At 45.2% G+C, this 14,645-nt stretch overlaps 1 protein-coding gene across 1 annotated transcript in view; it reads right to left on the bottom strand.

The window, feature by feature from the left end:
- Positions 1-6,099: 6,099 nt before the first annotated feature.
- SEC23A (Sec23 homolog A, coat complex II component) overlaps positions 6,100-14,645 on the bottom strand; it is a 308,648-nt gene continuing 300,102 nt past the window's right edge. Inside the window, exons 19-20 of the mRNA XM_029598498.1 lie at positions 9,800-9,865; positions 6,100-8,678 (exon numbers count right to left, since the gene is read on the bottom strand). Of these exons, the coding sequence (XP_029454358.1) occupies positions 8,589-8,678; positions 9,800-9,865 (156 nt within the window). The 3' untranslated portion in view covers positions 6,100-8,588. The remainder of the gene's footprint in view (positions 8,679-9,799; positions 9,866-14,645) is intronic.

Raw genomic sequence — 14,645 nt, 5'->3', positions numbered from 1 at the left:
GTGGGGTTTAGAACCTTACCCCCCAAAATACTTAATCGTATCACAATATCATGCGTCATAAATTAATCCGGGCTCGGGTTACCCGCCAAATTCCAGTATCTGCACGGGAAGGAGCCCACGTGCAGAATGACCAAACACACCTCTGGCTTCATCCTCTAACAGCGCGTGCATTGGACAAAAAAAACCACACCAACCCTGCAGCCCTCTATTCCATCTTGCTATACTAAATTTGCATTTTCCCATGATCCCAGGTGAAAGGTAAGATCAAGCTTAATTTGAAAAATGCCCCCAAGGTGAAACCACCAAGAAATTCTGGCCAAAAGGAGGATAGCCAGGACCTCTACCATGTTGCCCTCAGCAGGCAGATTCCCTAATCTGCCTTCTGTTTATTGGCAAGATCTGCAAGCAATTAAGCGGGGACGGGGGATGAGATAAAAAGATCTTTTTAAACTAATTCAATTTTTAAAAAATACTTCTCTGTGAATAGATTGTCATTCAATTTCCACCTGGTTGCATGATGGCAAATTTGGATTTCTCCCCCCCCCCCCCCCCCTTTTGAGCCCTTCTACACTGATTCTTGTCACCTGGCTCTCTTCCAGTACTGGGTTTAATCCGTCAAGAGTATGGCGCACCAGATCTTCTCATTCATTTGAAAACCTTAAGGACACTCCCACATCTCACATTAAAATGTGCATTAGCATAACAGTAGCAGTCAGGCTGATTCAGTAAAAATGCGGGAGAGCGGACAAACGCCCGCTCTGCCGGTGCATGTGATACAGTATGCAAATGAGGTGGTGCGGTAGAATCGGGCAAAAGGAGGCACTAGGGACACTAGCGCATCCATAGCGCCTCCTTTTAAGCCCGGAGCGGCGGCTGTCAGCGGGTTTGACAGCTGACGCTCAATTTTGCTGGCGTCGGTTCTTGAGCCCGCTGACAGCCACGGACTTGGAAACCGGACACAGGCAACAGCCGCGGGCCGAATTCAAATTTTTTTTTTTTAAACTTTTTTTTTACTCTTTGGGACCTCCGACTTAATATCGCCATGATATTAAGTCGGAGGGTGCACAGAAAAGCAGTTTTTACTGCTTTTCTGTGCACTTTCCCGGTGCCAGAAGAAATTAGTGCCTACCTTTGGGTTGGCGCTAACTTCTGAAAGTAAAATGTGCGGCTTGGCTGCACATTTTACTTTCTGTATCCCGTGCGCATACCTAATAGGGCCATCAACATGCATTTGCATGTTGAGGGCGCTATTAGGTGCCGCGGGTTGGACGCGTGTTTTCCTCCCCTTACAGAATAAGGGGTAAGGGAAAACGCGCGTCCAAAAGCAGGCCTGACTATCAGGACTTTAAAAAAGATGTAGCTTGTGTGTTAGGAAACCGTGCGCTAATTTCAGTGCAGTTTTTGCTCAGCTTTCTTGATCTGGTTAGGGCACTGTAAGTCACATAAATGAAAGGGATGAATATAAAATGGCTCACCAGGAAAAAACAAAAACTTGCTTACTTGTAAGAGATATTCCACAGTAGACAGCAGGATGAATTAGCTACACCGGTGAGTGACATCATCCGATGGCACAGAGATGGGAAAAAAAGTTCTCTCAGAGCCCAGGTCTGTGAAGGTCTTTCTGAACACTGTGGGGGTTCATGAGCAGTCATCGCTAAGTGGGAGTCCTGTCTTTGTACCAAGCTAACATTCAAAATTTACAGGGGAGGTGGGTGGGATTAATTTGTCTAGCTGCTAACAGAGAATATCGGGTAAGTCAGAAGGGCCGGTGTTTCCATTAGGCAAATTGGCAGTTGCTTAGAGTGCCAAAATTTGGGGGGGGGAGGGGGGACAGCAAAATCCTGCCAGCACAAGGCCCAGAGAGTGCTGTGCCAGAGACAGCAGGAGAGGGAGATATGCTGGGGCTGCTGCCAATAGGTAAATTGGGGGTGCATGCCAAAGATTTGCCTAGTGTGCCAAATACCCTTGCACGAACCCTAAAGGGTAAGGAACTTTGCTTTCTCAGTAAACAAGCAAGAAGCAATCAGAAGCACAAATGGTGACTCCCAAACTGATGATTGCATGTACATTTTATTTTTTTATAAAGATGTTTATGGGACATGCAACCTGATAATTAGAGATTGGAGGGCGAGCTGAATAAACGTTTTAGAACAGTTTGTCTAAAATCGCTATCCTGTCATTAAGCATTTTCTAGTCCAGCAGTCCCTAAACTCAGCTGGTGGGCCACAACTGGTCCTCAGAGCAAACTTTCCTGTTTCTGCCTGCCACCGAATCGGCACACGGTGAAAGCTTGAATGCTGGTGGGGTTCCAAACTCCTGCCAACATAATTACCCGTGGCAGCGTGGTGAAGGCCTCCCAACCCCAGCTAGCTGGAGAGCTGCCGGCAGAGCAGTGAAGGCTGCAGTGCTGGGGGGTGCTCAACCCCCACCAGCAAAAGAGGGTTGCAAATGAGGAAGCTCCAGTGAGATGAGGGGGAAGGGGGGGGGAGGGAGTGTGAAGGACCTGAACATGAGGGGAGGGGTGGAGGAAAGGGGAGAAAATACAGCAAGCATGTATGGTGGGGATGAGTGCAAGAAAATGTACCATAAATGCAACCACCTTGCCATTCACCCCTCTCCTAGGGTGGAAGGGGGAGGCAAATGGTAGAATTCTCTGGGGTGTGGCAGATATGCTATCTGGTTAGAAATATTTTTTCCCGTCGATAGCAGGCTGATTTAGCCATGCTGTATGGGAGCGCGTCGGGCGACCTTCATAGGCGGACCTTCCCTCAGTGAGTCACAGAGCTTGAACCAATTGTTTGAGGTAATTTTGACCCATTCCCTGTGAAAACGTGAGAGACGTCCTCCTATCTCTGGCACCAAGGAATGGGCCGGCGCACCTTCATTGCGAAGTTTTGGAGGATGGAAAAGTTTGGGAGTGGTTAGTACGGAGAGGCCGTCTCCCACGAAAGGAATGGGCCCATACCTGGGCCCTTGAAAGCTGTTGACGTGTAGAAAAAGATGGAATTCTACCAGTTCGGAACCGTCTCTGGCCCCGAAAACGGCCTCTAAAGGTATTGAAAGAACGATAATAACGAGGTTTATCCTCTGGTAATTTATAAACTTTATTATCTCCCAAATCTTTAATGAGCTGCTCTAACTCTTTCCCGAAGAGTAAGGATCCTTTAAAAGGAAAAGAACCCAAGCGAGATTTGGAAGTTGCATCAGCCGCCCAATGGCGAAGCCAAAGAAGTCTTCTTGCTGAAACTGCAGAAGCCATTGTAAATGAAGAAGTACGTAATAGGTCATATAATGCATCAGCTGTGTATGCTACCGCCGATTCCAAACGATTGGTTTGCTCAAGTTCTGCCGACGGTAAGTCCTGAGAGGTAAGTAACTGTTGGATCCACCGAAGAGTGGCCCTCTGCATTAGACTACTGCACACCACTGCCCGTACCCCTAAGGCGGATACCTCAAAGATACGTTTAAGAAGAACCTCAAGTTTTCTATCCTGAAAATCCTTTAGAGCCGTGCCTCCAGTGACTGGAATTGTGGTGTGTTTAGCAATGGCAGAAACTGCAGAATCAACTTGAGGGACCTTCAGCAAGTCCAGAAATTCTTGTGGAAGTGGATAAAAAGTTTATCCATAGCTCTAGTAACCTTAAGACCAGCTACTGGAACTCCCATTCTCGAGTAAGCAACTGAAAAAGCTTAGGATGAAAAGGGAAAGATTTAGGCGGAGCCCTAATCCCTGCAAGAACAGGATCTCCAGGAGTGGAATCCGTCACTGGTTGTGGTGCTGGAATTGCCAACTCCTCTAGTACAAAAGGAATAAGAGGATCTAACTCCTCTTTGTGAAACAATTTCAGTACTTGGGGATCATCCCCTTCCACCAGAGCTGATTCCATAACCCCCTCATCAATAGTATCAGCCGATGCTACCAGGAGAGGATCCTGACTTACAGTAAGTAAATGTGACATATATTCATCCGTATGTTTAGGAATCTTAGCAGACGTTGGCTGATTACATTCTGCATCTGCTGTAGCCTCCAAATATGCCTTATGCATCAGTAAAATAAATTGTGAAGAAAATGGCTGTTTTAAACCCCCCCCTGGGGGTAAAGGATGCTGAAGAGTGTCAATTTAATTAAAATTAGAGTGCTCTGGGCTTAAAGTAGGAGGAGATAATCCTTCAATCAGTTTCCCTCCCCCAGACCGCGGGCCAACGCGATCGGTTAAATTCAAAATGGCCGCCGCTCCCCCGCGATTCGGGGACAGAGCCGTTGGAGGCAAAGGAACAGGTTGTGAAATGTTTGAATCGCGCGTACGCGGCAACAGCCGTTTTCTGATAGCAAGAGGCAGTTCTGATGGCCCTTCACCACCAGAAACGCAGCGAAAACAAAGACTGTCTCTGGAGAGCCGTGCTGACGGCTCTCCACAGGTAGAACACAGAGAGCCGCGCAGCATAACAGGAAAAATAATAACCAGCTCTGAAAAAAGAAACTTTGAAATAAAAACTTGTGTCTTAACAAATCTTTAATCTTGCCTTGAACTTTACAGTTTTCTTTTTGTTTTTTTTTAAATTATCATACAGTTAATGGAGCTTCCTCTTCAGGGGAATGAGAACCTCCCTGGAATATAATAAATAATCTTTAAGCTCCCTTCAGAGGCATAAAAACTTCTCTGGCACAGAAAGGGGAAGGGACCGGCCCTCCGGTAAATCCCCTCTTTGCCCGGGAATAATATATATATATATATATATATATATAGATAGATAGATATATATATATATCTATTACTCAGAGATATATATATATATATATATATATATATATATATCTCTGAGTAATAGAGCTGGGGTATATATAATTATTTTTTTTTTTAACACAAGAAGATCTAGTCAAAGATCAGCCAGGAACAAAAAATCCCTTGACTACAAATAAAGGTAAATTTACTCAGCTGACTAAAGTAACAGGACCGCAGGGGATGTCTTCCTTCACCTGCTGGAGTCAGAGGAATACTGGAGGATTGCAGGAGGCACCCTGGGGTATGGGAGGTGCTTAGAACTTTGACCTCTGACTCCACCTGCTGGAAGGGAGACATAACCCTACTGTCTGGACTGATCCTGGTACGTACAGGGAATGTTAGTTTACCGGTTGAAAACTTTTTGTGTGAAAGATAGTTTTCTACAGAGAAAACATGCTTTGTTTGCACAAAGCACAGTTTTCTCTGCATAAATCCTGAGTACAGGTCCCGGCACTCAAGTTAAGTGTACAACATAAGTTAGGCACACAAAGTTATGCTCCTGTTTGTTTCTAATTACGCATATAACACATTTTTGTGCACATAGATCACACATGTGAACAAGGTCATGTCTTCTGCATATGTACATGCATCATGTTTTTCTGTGCACTAAGCCTTTTCTTTGTGCATTTTTTTTTAAATTCCTGATGCATTAGCATTCCATTAACTTACTGCATCCGGAGTTAAAAAAAAAAAAAATTACCTTGCAGGTTAAACTGTGCACTAAATTTCAGTGCACAGTTTTAATGCTTAGCTTATTACATTGTCCCCTTAGATTGTAACCTCTCAGGGGGACATGGAAATACCTATTGTACCTGAATATAACTCGCCTTGAGCTAACAATGAAAAAGCATGAGCTAAATCTAATGAAGACCTTTCCTCCATCTTACCCTGGTAGGAGCCAGCGTCTTCTGTTCTATTACTGCCTTCTGACCTTGGCAATGTCAGTGCATCACAGTTATCCTAACTTATATGTAAGATTAACTGCGACTAATGGCAGGGCCGATGGAGCACTTTGCCTCAAGAAATCCAGTTCCGTGACAACTATTTGGTTTTTAAAAAAAGTTGTTACAACCTGGCTTTTTCCACAAGCCTTTTAATCTGCAATATTGAATTGTTTTATTGTTCTTTTAATTTTATTGTATTTTATTATTTGTTCATATGGTTTTTTTTGTTTAGAGTGTAGATTGTAATTTTTTATGTTTGATTCTTGTTATTTTAAGCATTTTAGTTTTACATTGCTCAAATTGCGGTACCTCACCTTGACCTTTTGAAGGAAAATAGTTTATTAGATGCATATTAAATAAGCTTCACCAAATTAGTGAAAAACAAAATGTATACTTTATTTGTACAGAAAACCAGAAAAGTACATTTAGCATGAATGAAATTTTTTAAATGGCTTCAGTTATCATTTACTTAATCATGTTTCAACAGAACACACACCTGCCTCAACATTGCAAGCAATGATAAAGCTCAAAAGAGATCACATTACCTTGCTTGCTTGCACTACCATGGCATAATCTATTCTCAGGAGCCATTACCAGAGTTCCAAACTATAATGATTCACTTGATATAACAAAACGTGCTTGAAGCCAATGACTATGTCATGAGAGTCATAGCAGAATTTCACTTCACTACTACAACCAATATACAAGAATTGCTTTTGGGAGGAAAAAAATTCAGCTTATTATAAGCAATATTTGTCATAAAGATATTTATTATAAAGAGATCACAGTAATTTTAAATTCATATTGTAAACATTGAGGTTATCAGTAAACTTTCAATAGTAAATACGAATAAATATCAATCTAAAAGTAAACCCAGTCTAGGACCAAAATGTCATTGGATTTATCATCTGGGCCTACTAGATTTATCACAAAACTATAACTATGTATTAGTGTTATTTAAAAGACTCCAATAAAAAACCAAATCAACTATGAAGGCAAACAGTATCTGAAGCACCGCATTAAGAATATTTATCAGGTTTGAAGAACAGCTATGAATATTTCTAACTAAACCTGACCAACATTTATTTTCAATTATATAACTTCTTGGCGATTTTCAATATCATATTTTAAAAAGGTCTGAAGGATTTTCAGATATATATTCTATGGTCTAATTTATCAAACTCAAGAATGGCTCACAAGTCAGGTGCAGTCATTGGCAGGTGTAACTAGCTATCCTAAGAGCTGCTATGGGCAGGGATAGGCCTATCACCTGTGCTATGCTTCTGTACTAAACTTACTGCAGAGTGTGTATCCACCCTATGATACTATTTGTGAAACTTTTGCAATGACAGTGTTTTATATCAAGTGAGGCACTATCCATAACAATGGCACTCTTTAATCAAATTACTAAGACAAAAAAATAAAAAGTAAACCCAGTGGGCAGAAAATACCAGTCCCATTGATCAGACCTTAATGCACGAAGTGTTTAATATCCAACAAGGTCAGGTTTATGGCATATTTCTCACCTAAAAATTATTTATCCCATATTGTTGTCTCAGCAAAATGAGCCACGTAAGCAAACAAAAGAAAAAAAACCCCTAACATTAAAGGTTTGCAGTAAATCTATTTTTTGAAGAACTATTCTGGTAATTCTGCCCAGTTTCCTAAAATGAAGAAAACACTTATTGAATATCTGAGTAATAGAGCTGGGGTAATAATGAAAAGGCACTCCTTTTCTCTATATATCCAACAAAAACACACAAATATCCAGGACTATGAATTTTGCATTAAAGAATGGGGATGCAAATGAATGGTATCATAAGTGATTGTGTTTGCATAGGTATATAGTTTTTGTGTCTTATTCTCATTTTGGTTAAAAGTAGCACACAAAATATTTACCCTTGGGGTAATCAAAGAAGTCAGCTTACACAACAGACTTCCTCTGTAACATATAATGTGCTTCTTCAGTGCATGGCAGCAATGTACCTTGACATTCAAACTTACAAAACTTTCACACATTTAAAAGGGTTTCAATATCACCATAATCAAAAAACATTTGTTCTTTTTGCTCTAATTAGGTTTAAACATATAGATTTTTTTAAATTGAAATCTATATTTAGATAACTTAACCAAAGCCATTTCTTGGCAGCTGTAGTGCTAAAAAGTATTGAGGCAGCTTGCGCACATCAGAGCTTTGTTACATACAGTGTCAACAACTGCCATTCCTGGCAGTGTCATGCTTTGTCAGTCATCATGGCACATTTTGCCATGCCTAATTTCTATTGTCTGGCATGGTCGCTGTTGGGTGGGCTCCTATGATTTCTTTGGCAATGCTGTGCACTGCCAGGGAGGAAATCTGGGTTTATATTCAGGCCCACTTTCTGCTGCTTGGGCTGGCTGGGGATGCTGTATAGACAATGTTCAGAGGGAGAGAGTTTCAGTCATTCAAAAACAGCAACACCTAATGGTCAGACTCAGAGTGAATGCTCACCAGACTTCAGATGGAACTTTATTCTGTGGTCCCTAGCTAATTGCTGTAACTACTATCCTCTGTGGGAGATGTTAAAAAAAAAATTGGAGGAAACCATGTATTGTTGAAGATAAAAGCTCATGGTGTCTTAGGACAGCAGAGGCCCAAAGAAGGAAGAAGAAATCATCCCCCTCCTCAGCCAAACCCATTCATCAAACCTCCCTCTCCCCCTCCTCCCCAAATAGTCACCATGACAGAGGAATGGTATTGTGCCTTGGAAGCTTTACCACCAGGATTGGCAATTGTTGCCACTGTAGTAGTGAAACAGGAAAACAAAGCTGAATTATATAGTTTCACTGTCAATCGGGGTCCCAGACAGATTTTGGCATTTCAGGCAGCACTTGAGACAGCGAGTTTCTTCAGATGATCCATGAACACCTGCAAGCTGACATCATCTGTCAAAATTGGTGCTCCAGACTCCTAAGGGGAAGGAATAAAATGAGGGTTAGTTTCTAAAGTTGATTAACTGTCAATAAAGACCTTTCATTAGAACCAGAAAGTAGTCTTTTAAGTACTTTACTAAGCAGCCATGACTGTATAGAAAAGGAGTCTGATAAGGTTTAGAAAACTGAAACGTACTTGGTTAGGTGCTCAAGGCTTAAGAAGTGTTCTTATATACTATCGGGCCGATACAGTACAGTGCGCTCCGACGGAGCGCACTGCTAACCCGCCATTGGACACGCGTTTTCCCTTACGGCCCGGGTTAGTGCGCTCCGACGGAGCGTACTGCTAACCCGCCATTGGACACGCGTTTTCCCTTACCCCTTATTCAGTAAGGGGCTGAAAACGTGCATCCAATCCCCCGAACCTAATAGCGCCCGCAACATGCAAATGCATGTTGATGGCCCTATTAGGTATTCCCACTCGATTCAGAAAACAAAATGTGCAGCCAAGCCGCACATTTTGCTTTCAGAAATTAGCGCCTACCCAAAGATAGGCGCTAATTTCTTCGGGCACCGGGAAAGTGCACAGAAAAGCAGTAAAACTGCTTTTCTGTGCACCCTCTGACTTAATATCATGGCGATATTAAGTCGGAGGTTCCGAAACTTTCCAAAAGTAAAAAAAAAATAATAATTTGAAGTCGGCCCGTGGCTGTCGGGTCGAAAACCGGACGCTCAATTTTGCCGGCATCCGGTTTCCGAGCCCGTGGCTGTCAGCGGGCTCGAGAACCGACGCCGGCAAAATTGAGCGTCGGCTGTCAAACCCGCTGACAGCTGCCGCTCCGGTCCAAAAGAAGGCGCTAGGGACGTGCTAGTGTCCCTAGCGCCTCCTTTTACCTGGTTTTACCGCTGGGCCTAATTAGCATACTGAATTGCGCGCATAGGAGAGTGGCCTGTGCGTTTGCCCGCTCTCCCGCGGACTTTACTGAATCGGCCTGAATATGAGAAAAAAGGAAAAATTTGTCCTCACACATTTTAAAAGAATTAAACATTTGAGTTGCAAAACAAGTTCATCCTTTATCTCTGCAATAAATCTGTTTAATACAGTTGGTATTGCACAGGTCAGGCCACTATTTTAACAACCAAACCAAGAGATCATACCTGTCCCCATGCATACATGTTGTTATGAGTTTGAGAAGGATTCACTTTAGAAAGCAAGAAGCGGGCCTGAAAAGAAACACACAAACATGTTTGTAGAAACACACATTTAGTATTTTGAGCTATTAAATTCATGTTCTGACCCAGTTTAGTTGCCACAAAATTTTTTAAACATCACTTTCAGGAGTTCTACTATGTCTGAAAGTCTGTCTGCTGGGAAACTTAATGACCATTATACTGCTAAGGAAATAGTGAAGCAGAGTGCAGACCCCTGTTTACAAGAGCAAACATTAATGGAATGAAAGATAATCACTAGTATATACAAAAGAATCTCAACCACCACCTATCCTGGATTTTAAAGTATTTATGTCTCTAACCCTTTCTGATCTCAAGAGGTGTGATGCTGGGAGAAACAGGTGGGACACTGTTCTGGGTGTTCAAAATTTAACTCAATGTCCAATCAATCCAAAAGTATGAGATTACAGCTCTGTTGCTACAGATGCTCTCTCTTTCTCTGGGTATGTGTCCTGTCTCTCAATTCCCTGGAATGGAGTTTACCATGACTTCACTCAGTGTATAAATTGTCCTAATAATGCATGGAAATCCTATGGCTGATGGGATCCCCTTATTCACCCAAAAATCCTACCTTAACCCAAATGTTCAGTTTCTTGAATACAGGTCCTAGAAAGCTGCGCGGACAATTCTCCACATGCCACACACAAAGATGGCCGCGGCATCATGGGGGGGGGGGGGGGGGGAACGGCCAAAACATGTGAAAAACAGGAAAATTAGTTCTTATCTGTTATTTTTCGTTCCTGTAGTACCACGGATCAGTCCAGACTATGGGTTCAGCCTCCTGTCCAGCAGATGGAGACAGACCAAAACTGAAAAGGGTATCCTATATCAGGACAGAGCCTACCCTGCAGCCCTTCAGTATAACCATTGTCAAAGCAGAAAAAGGCACAAGGTCAAGCAAGTAACAGAACAACTAGTAATTTAGTGTAAACAATCAGAACAATAGAACAAGTGAATGAACTGTGTTACTAAAACGCTCTTGCATGACTACTCCAGATCATCGTAAAAGATGCTTCCGGTGCCTGTAATGAAATTCCATGAGAACCATGCAGAGACACAAATTACTCCTATAAGGAGGAGAAAACAGGAAAGAAATTTGAGTGGACCGAAAATGGGAGGGCGTCTGGACTTATCCATGGTACTACAGGAATGAAAATTAACAGGTAAGAACTAATTTCCTTTCCCTGTACGTACCCGGATCAGTCCAGACCATGGGATGTACCAAAGCTTCCCTACAAGGGGTGGGACCTAGACAGTCCTGCTCAAAGCACCTGACAACTAAAGGAACCAAAGACTGGTGCCTGAACGTCAAGGCGGTAATGACGAGCAAAGGTATGCAGGGACTTTCATGTAGCTGCCCTCAATATTTCCTGTGGAGAGACCGACTGACTCTCTGCCCACGAAGTAGCTTGAGAACGCAAGGAATGAGCTTTCAAACCTTCCGGGACCACCCAGCCCTTGCAGATGTAGGCTGAAGAAATCGCCTCCTTCAACCACCGAGCGATCGTAGCCTTAGAAGCTTGTTTGCCCCTATTTGGACCACTCCACAGGACAAAGAGATGATTTGAGACCCGGAAGTCATTGGTAATAGCAAGGTAATGCAACAAGACGTGTTTAACGTCGAGACGGCGAAGTTCACCACCTCCAGACCCCGCGATATCCTCAGAAGAAAACACAGGGAGCTCCACCGACTGGTTTACATGAAAGGAGGAAATGACCTTCAGCAAGAAAGAAGGTACTGTCTTGAGAGAGATGCCCGAGTCCGAAAACCACAGAAAAGGTTCTCTGCAAGAAAGAGCTTGAAGCTCCGACACCTTCCTGGCGGAGCAAATGGCAACCAAGAAAACAGTCTTGAGCGTCAAGTCCTTGAGAGTAGCCCGATGGAGAGGTTCGAAAGGGGCCGAACAAAGAGCCCGAAGTACCAAATTTAGACTCCACGATGGACAAGTGGGCGGACAGGCGGTTTCAGGTGTTTAGCTCCCCTGAGGAAACGGACTACATCTGGATAAGAGGCCACCGCCCGACCCTCGATGATGCCCAGGAGGGAACCGAGAGCCGAGACTTGTACCTGCAATGAGCTGACAGAAAGACCCTTGGATAGTCCCCGTTGCAGGAAGGTGAGAACTACAGCGACCGAAGGCGAACGCACCGAAACACCCCACTCCTCACAGGCGCTCTCAAAAACCTTCCAGACCCGGACATAGGTCAGAGACGTAGACTGCTTGCGAGCCCTGAGCAGAGTGGAAATAACCTCTTCCTTGTAACCTTTTCGCCTCAAACGTCGTCGTTCAAAAGCCAAGCCGCTAGACAGAAGCGATCCGCCTGGTCGAAAAATACGGGCCCCTGCCAAAGAAGATGGGGCAGGTAGCTGAGGCGAAGAGGACCGTCCATCGCCAGATTTACCAGATCCTCGAACCATGGCCTGCGGGGCCACGAGAATGACTGGACCGCGATGGAGCTCTATTCTCCGGAGAATCTTCCCTACTAACGGCCACGGTGGAAACAGTTAGAGGAGTAGGTTGGGAGGCCAAGGAAGAGTCAGCGCGTCCACTCCCTCCGAACAATGCTCCCTTCCAATGGCTGAAGAACCGGGGAGCCTTGGCATTGTCCAACATCACCATGAGATCCAGGTTGGGGGGGGGGGAGGGACTCCACCTGCGAAGAATTAATTCCATCGCCGCATCTGACAACTCCCACTCGCCGGGATCGAGATGTTGACGGCTGAGGAAGTCGGCTTCAACATTCTCCTTGCCCGCTTTGTGGGAGGCAGCTAGACGATCCAAGTGCCTCTCTGCCCAGAAAAAGAGCTTGCTGGCTTCTAGCGCCATAAGACGACTTTGAGTACCTCCCTGTCGATTGATGTAAGCCACCGTGGTGGAATTGTCTGACTGAACTCGAACTGCCTTGAAGCGGATCAGGGGGAGAAAAAACTTGAGGGCCAGGCACACCGCCCGGGCCTCCAGGCGATTGATGTGCCAACGGGATTGGAGCAGGAACCAGTAACCCTGAGTCGCTTGTGATTGGCAGACCGCCCCCCCACCCGGAGAGGCTGGCGTCCGTTGTGACGATGACCCACGAGGGAGTCAGAAGAGGCATCCCCTTGAGGAGGTGCGCTGGTGAGAGCCACCACTGTATGTCGGCAATGGTAGAGTCGGAAAGAGGCAGGGCCTCCTGAACTGCTCGGACACCGGTTGCCAGCGGGATAACAACGCTTTCTGTAATGGATGCATATGCGCAAATGCCCAGGGGACCAGGTCGATCGTGGAAGCCATGGTCCCCAGAACCTGCAGATAATCCCAAGCCATGGGAAGCAGCAGGGAAACAAATTGTCTACTTGATCGATCAGCTTGAGTGCCCGTGAGTCTGGGAGAAAAAAACTTTCCCGACCCGAGTGTCGAAGCGAGCTCCCAGGAATTCCAGAACCTGAGAGGGCTGAAGATTGCTTTTGGAGAAGTTGATTATTCAGCCGAACGAAGTGAGGAGGGCTAGTACCCTGTCGACTGCGCGAGCGCACAGGGCAGAGAACTTGGCCCTTACAAGCCAGTCGTCCAGATAAGGATGGACTAAGATTCCGTTCCGGCGGAGTGCAGCTGCCACGACTACCATGATTCTTGGTAAAGGTGCGGGGAGCGGTGGCAAGGCCGAAGGGAAAAGCCCTGAACTGAAAGTGCTGGCCCAGGATATGAAGTCGAAGAAATTTTTGATGTTCTTGTAGAATTGGTAATGTGGAGGTAAGCCTCTGTCAGGTTGAGGGAGGCTAGAAATTCGCTGGGGCGGACCACTGCTATCACCGCCCTCAGGGTCTCCATTTTGAAATGGGGAACCCTGAGGGCCCAGTTGACCCTCTTGAGATCCAGGATTGGATGGCAGGTGTTGTCCTTCTTGGGAACGACGAAGTAAATGGAATACTGGCCGGCGCCTTGTTCTTGTACCAGCACCGGAGTAATTGCCCCCAGTTCCTGGAGCCTGTCCAGGGTTTGACAGACCAAAGGCCTCTTTGACGGGTGGCAAGGGGAAACGAGATACAGATCTGATAGGTCCCGGGCAAACTCTAACGCGTAAGCGTGTTCTATCACCTCGAGAACCCATTGATCGGACGTGATTTTGGCCCACTCCTCGCGAAACAGAGAAAGACCCCCATCTAAGTTTCGTACGGAGGAATGGACCGGCCGGATCTCATTGGGGAGCGGACTTGGTGGCCAGGTGTTGCTGGCTGCCATCTCAGAAGCCGTGAGGGCCTCGAAAGGAATGAGACCATAACTGGGACCTGGAAACACTGCCTCTGGGATATGAACCACGCACTCTGTTGCCGTACTGGTGTTGCCCCCTGAAGTGGGTTCGAGTCGGAAAGAAAGACTTAGACTGTTTAGGGCGGTCCTCCAGCAGCTTATGGACCTTGTTCTTGCCCAAGGATTTAATAAGCTGTTCCAGGTCCTCACCAAAAAGCAACTTGCCCTTAAAAGGAAGAGTGCCCAGCTGAGCCTTCGATGAAGAGTCCGCGGACCAATTGCTTAGTCAGAGGAGGCGTCTGGCTGAAACTGCGGAAACCATAGCCTTAGCCTGGACGCGAAGCAAGTCATATAGGGCATCCGCGCCATATGCGATGGCGCCCTTCAAACATTCCGCCTGCTCTGCCTCTGCAGACGGGGAGCTCCTGGGTGCTGAGTAATTGTTGCATCCACCTAAGGCTTGCCCACTGCATGAGACTGCTGCAGATTGTCGCCCGGACCCCTAGAGCTAGGATCTCAAAAATCCGCTTCAAATAAAATTCGAG

This window comes from Rhinatrema bivittatum, chromosome 4 (assembly GCF_901001135.1).
Source record: "Rhinatrema bivittatum chromosome 4, aRhiBiv1.1, whole genome shotgun sequence".
In the NCBI taxonomy this organism is placed as follows: domain Eukaryota; kingdom Metazoa; phylum Chordata; class Amphibia; order Gymnophiona; family Rhinatrematidae; genus Rhinatrema; species Rhinatrema bivittatum.
This window is presented reverse-complemented; position numbering and strand designations above follow the sequence as displayed.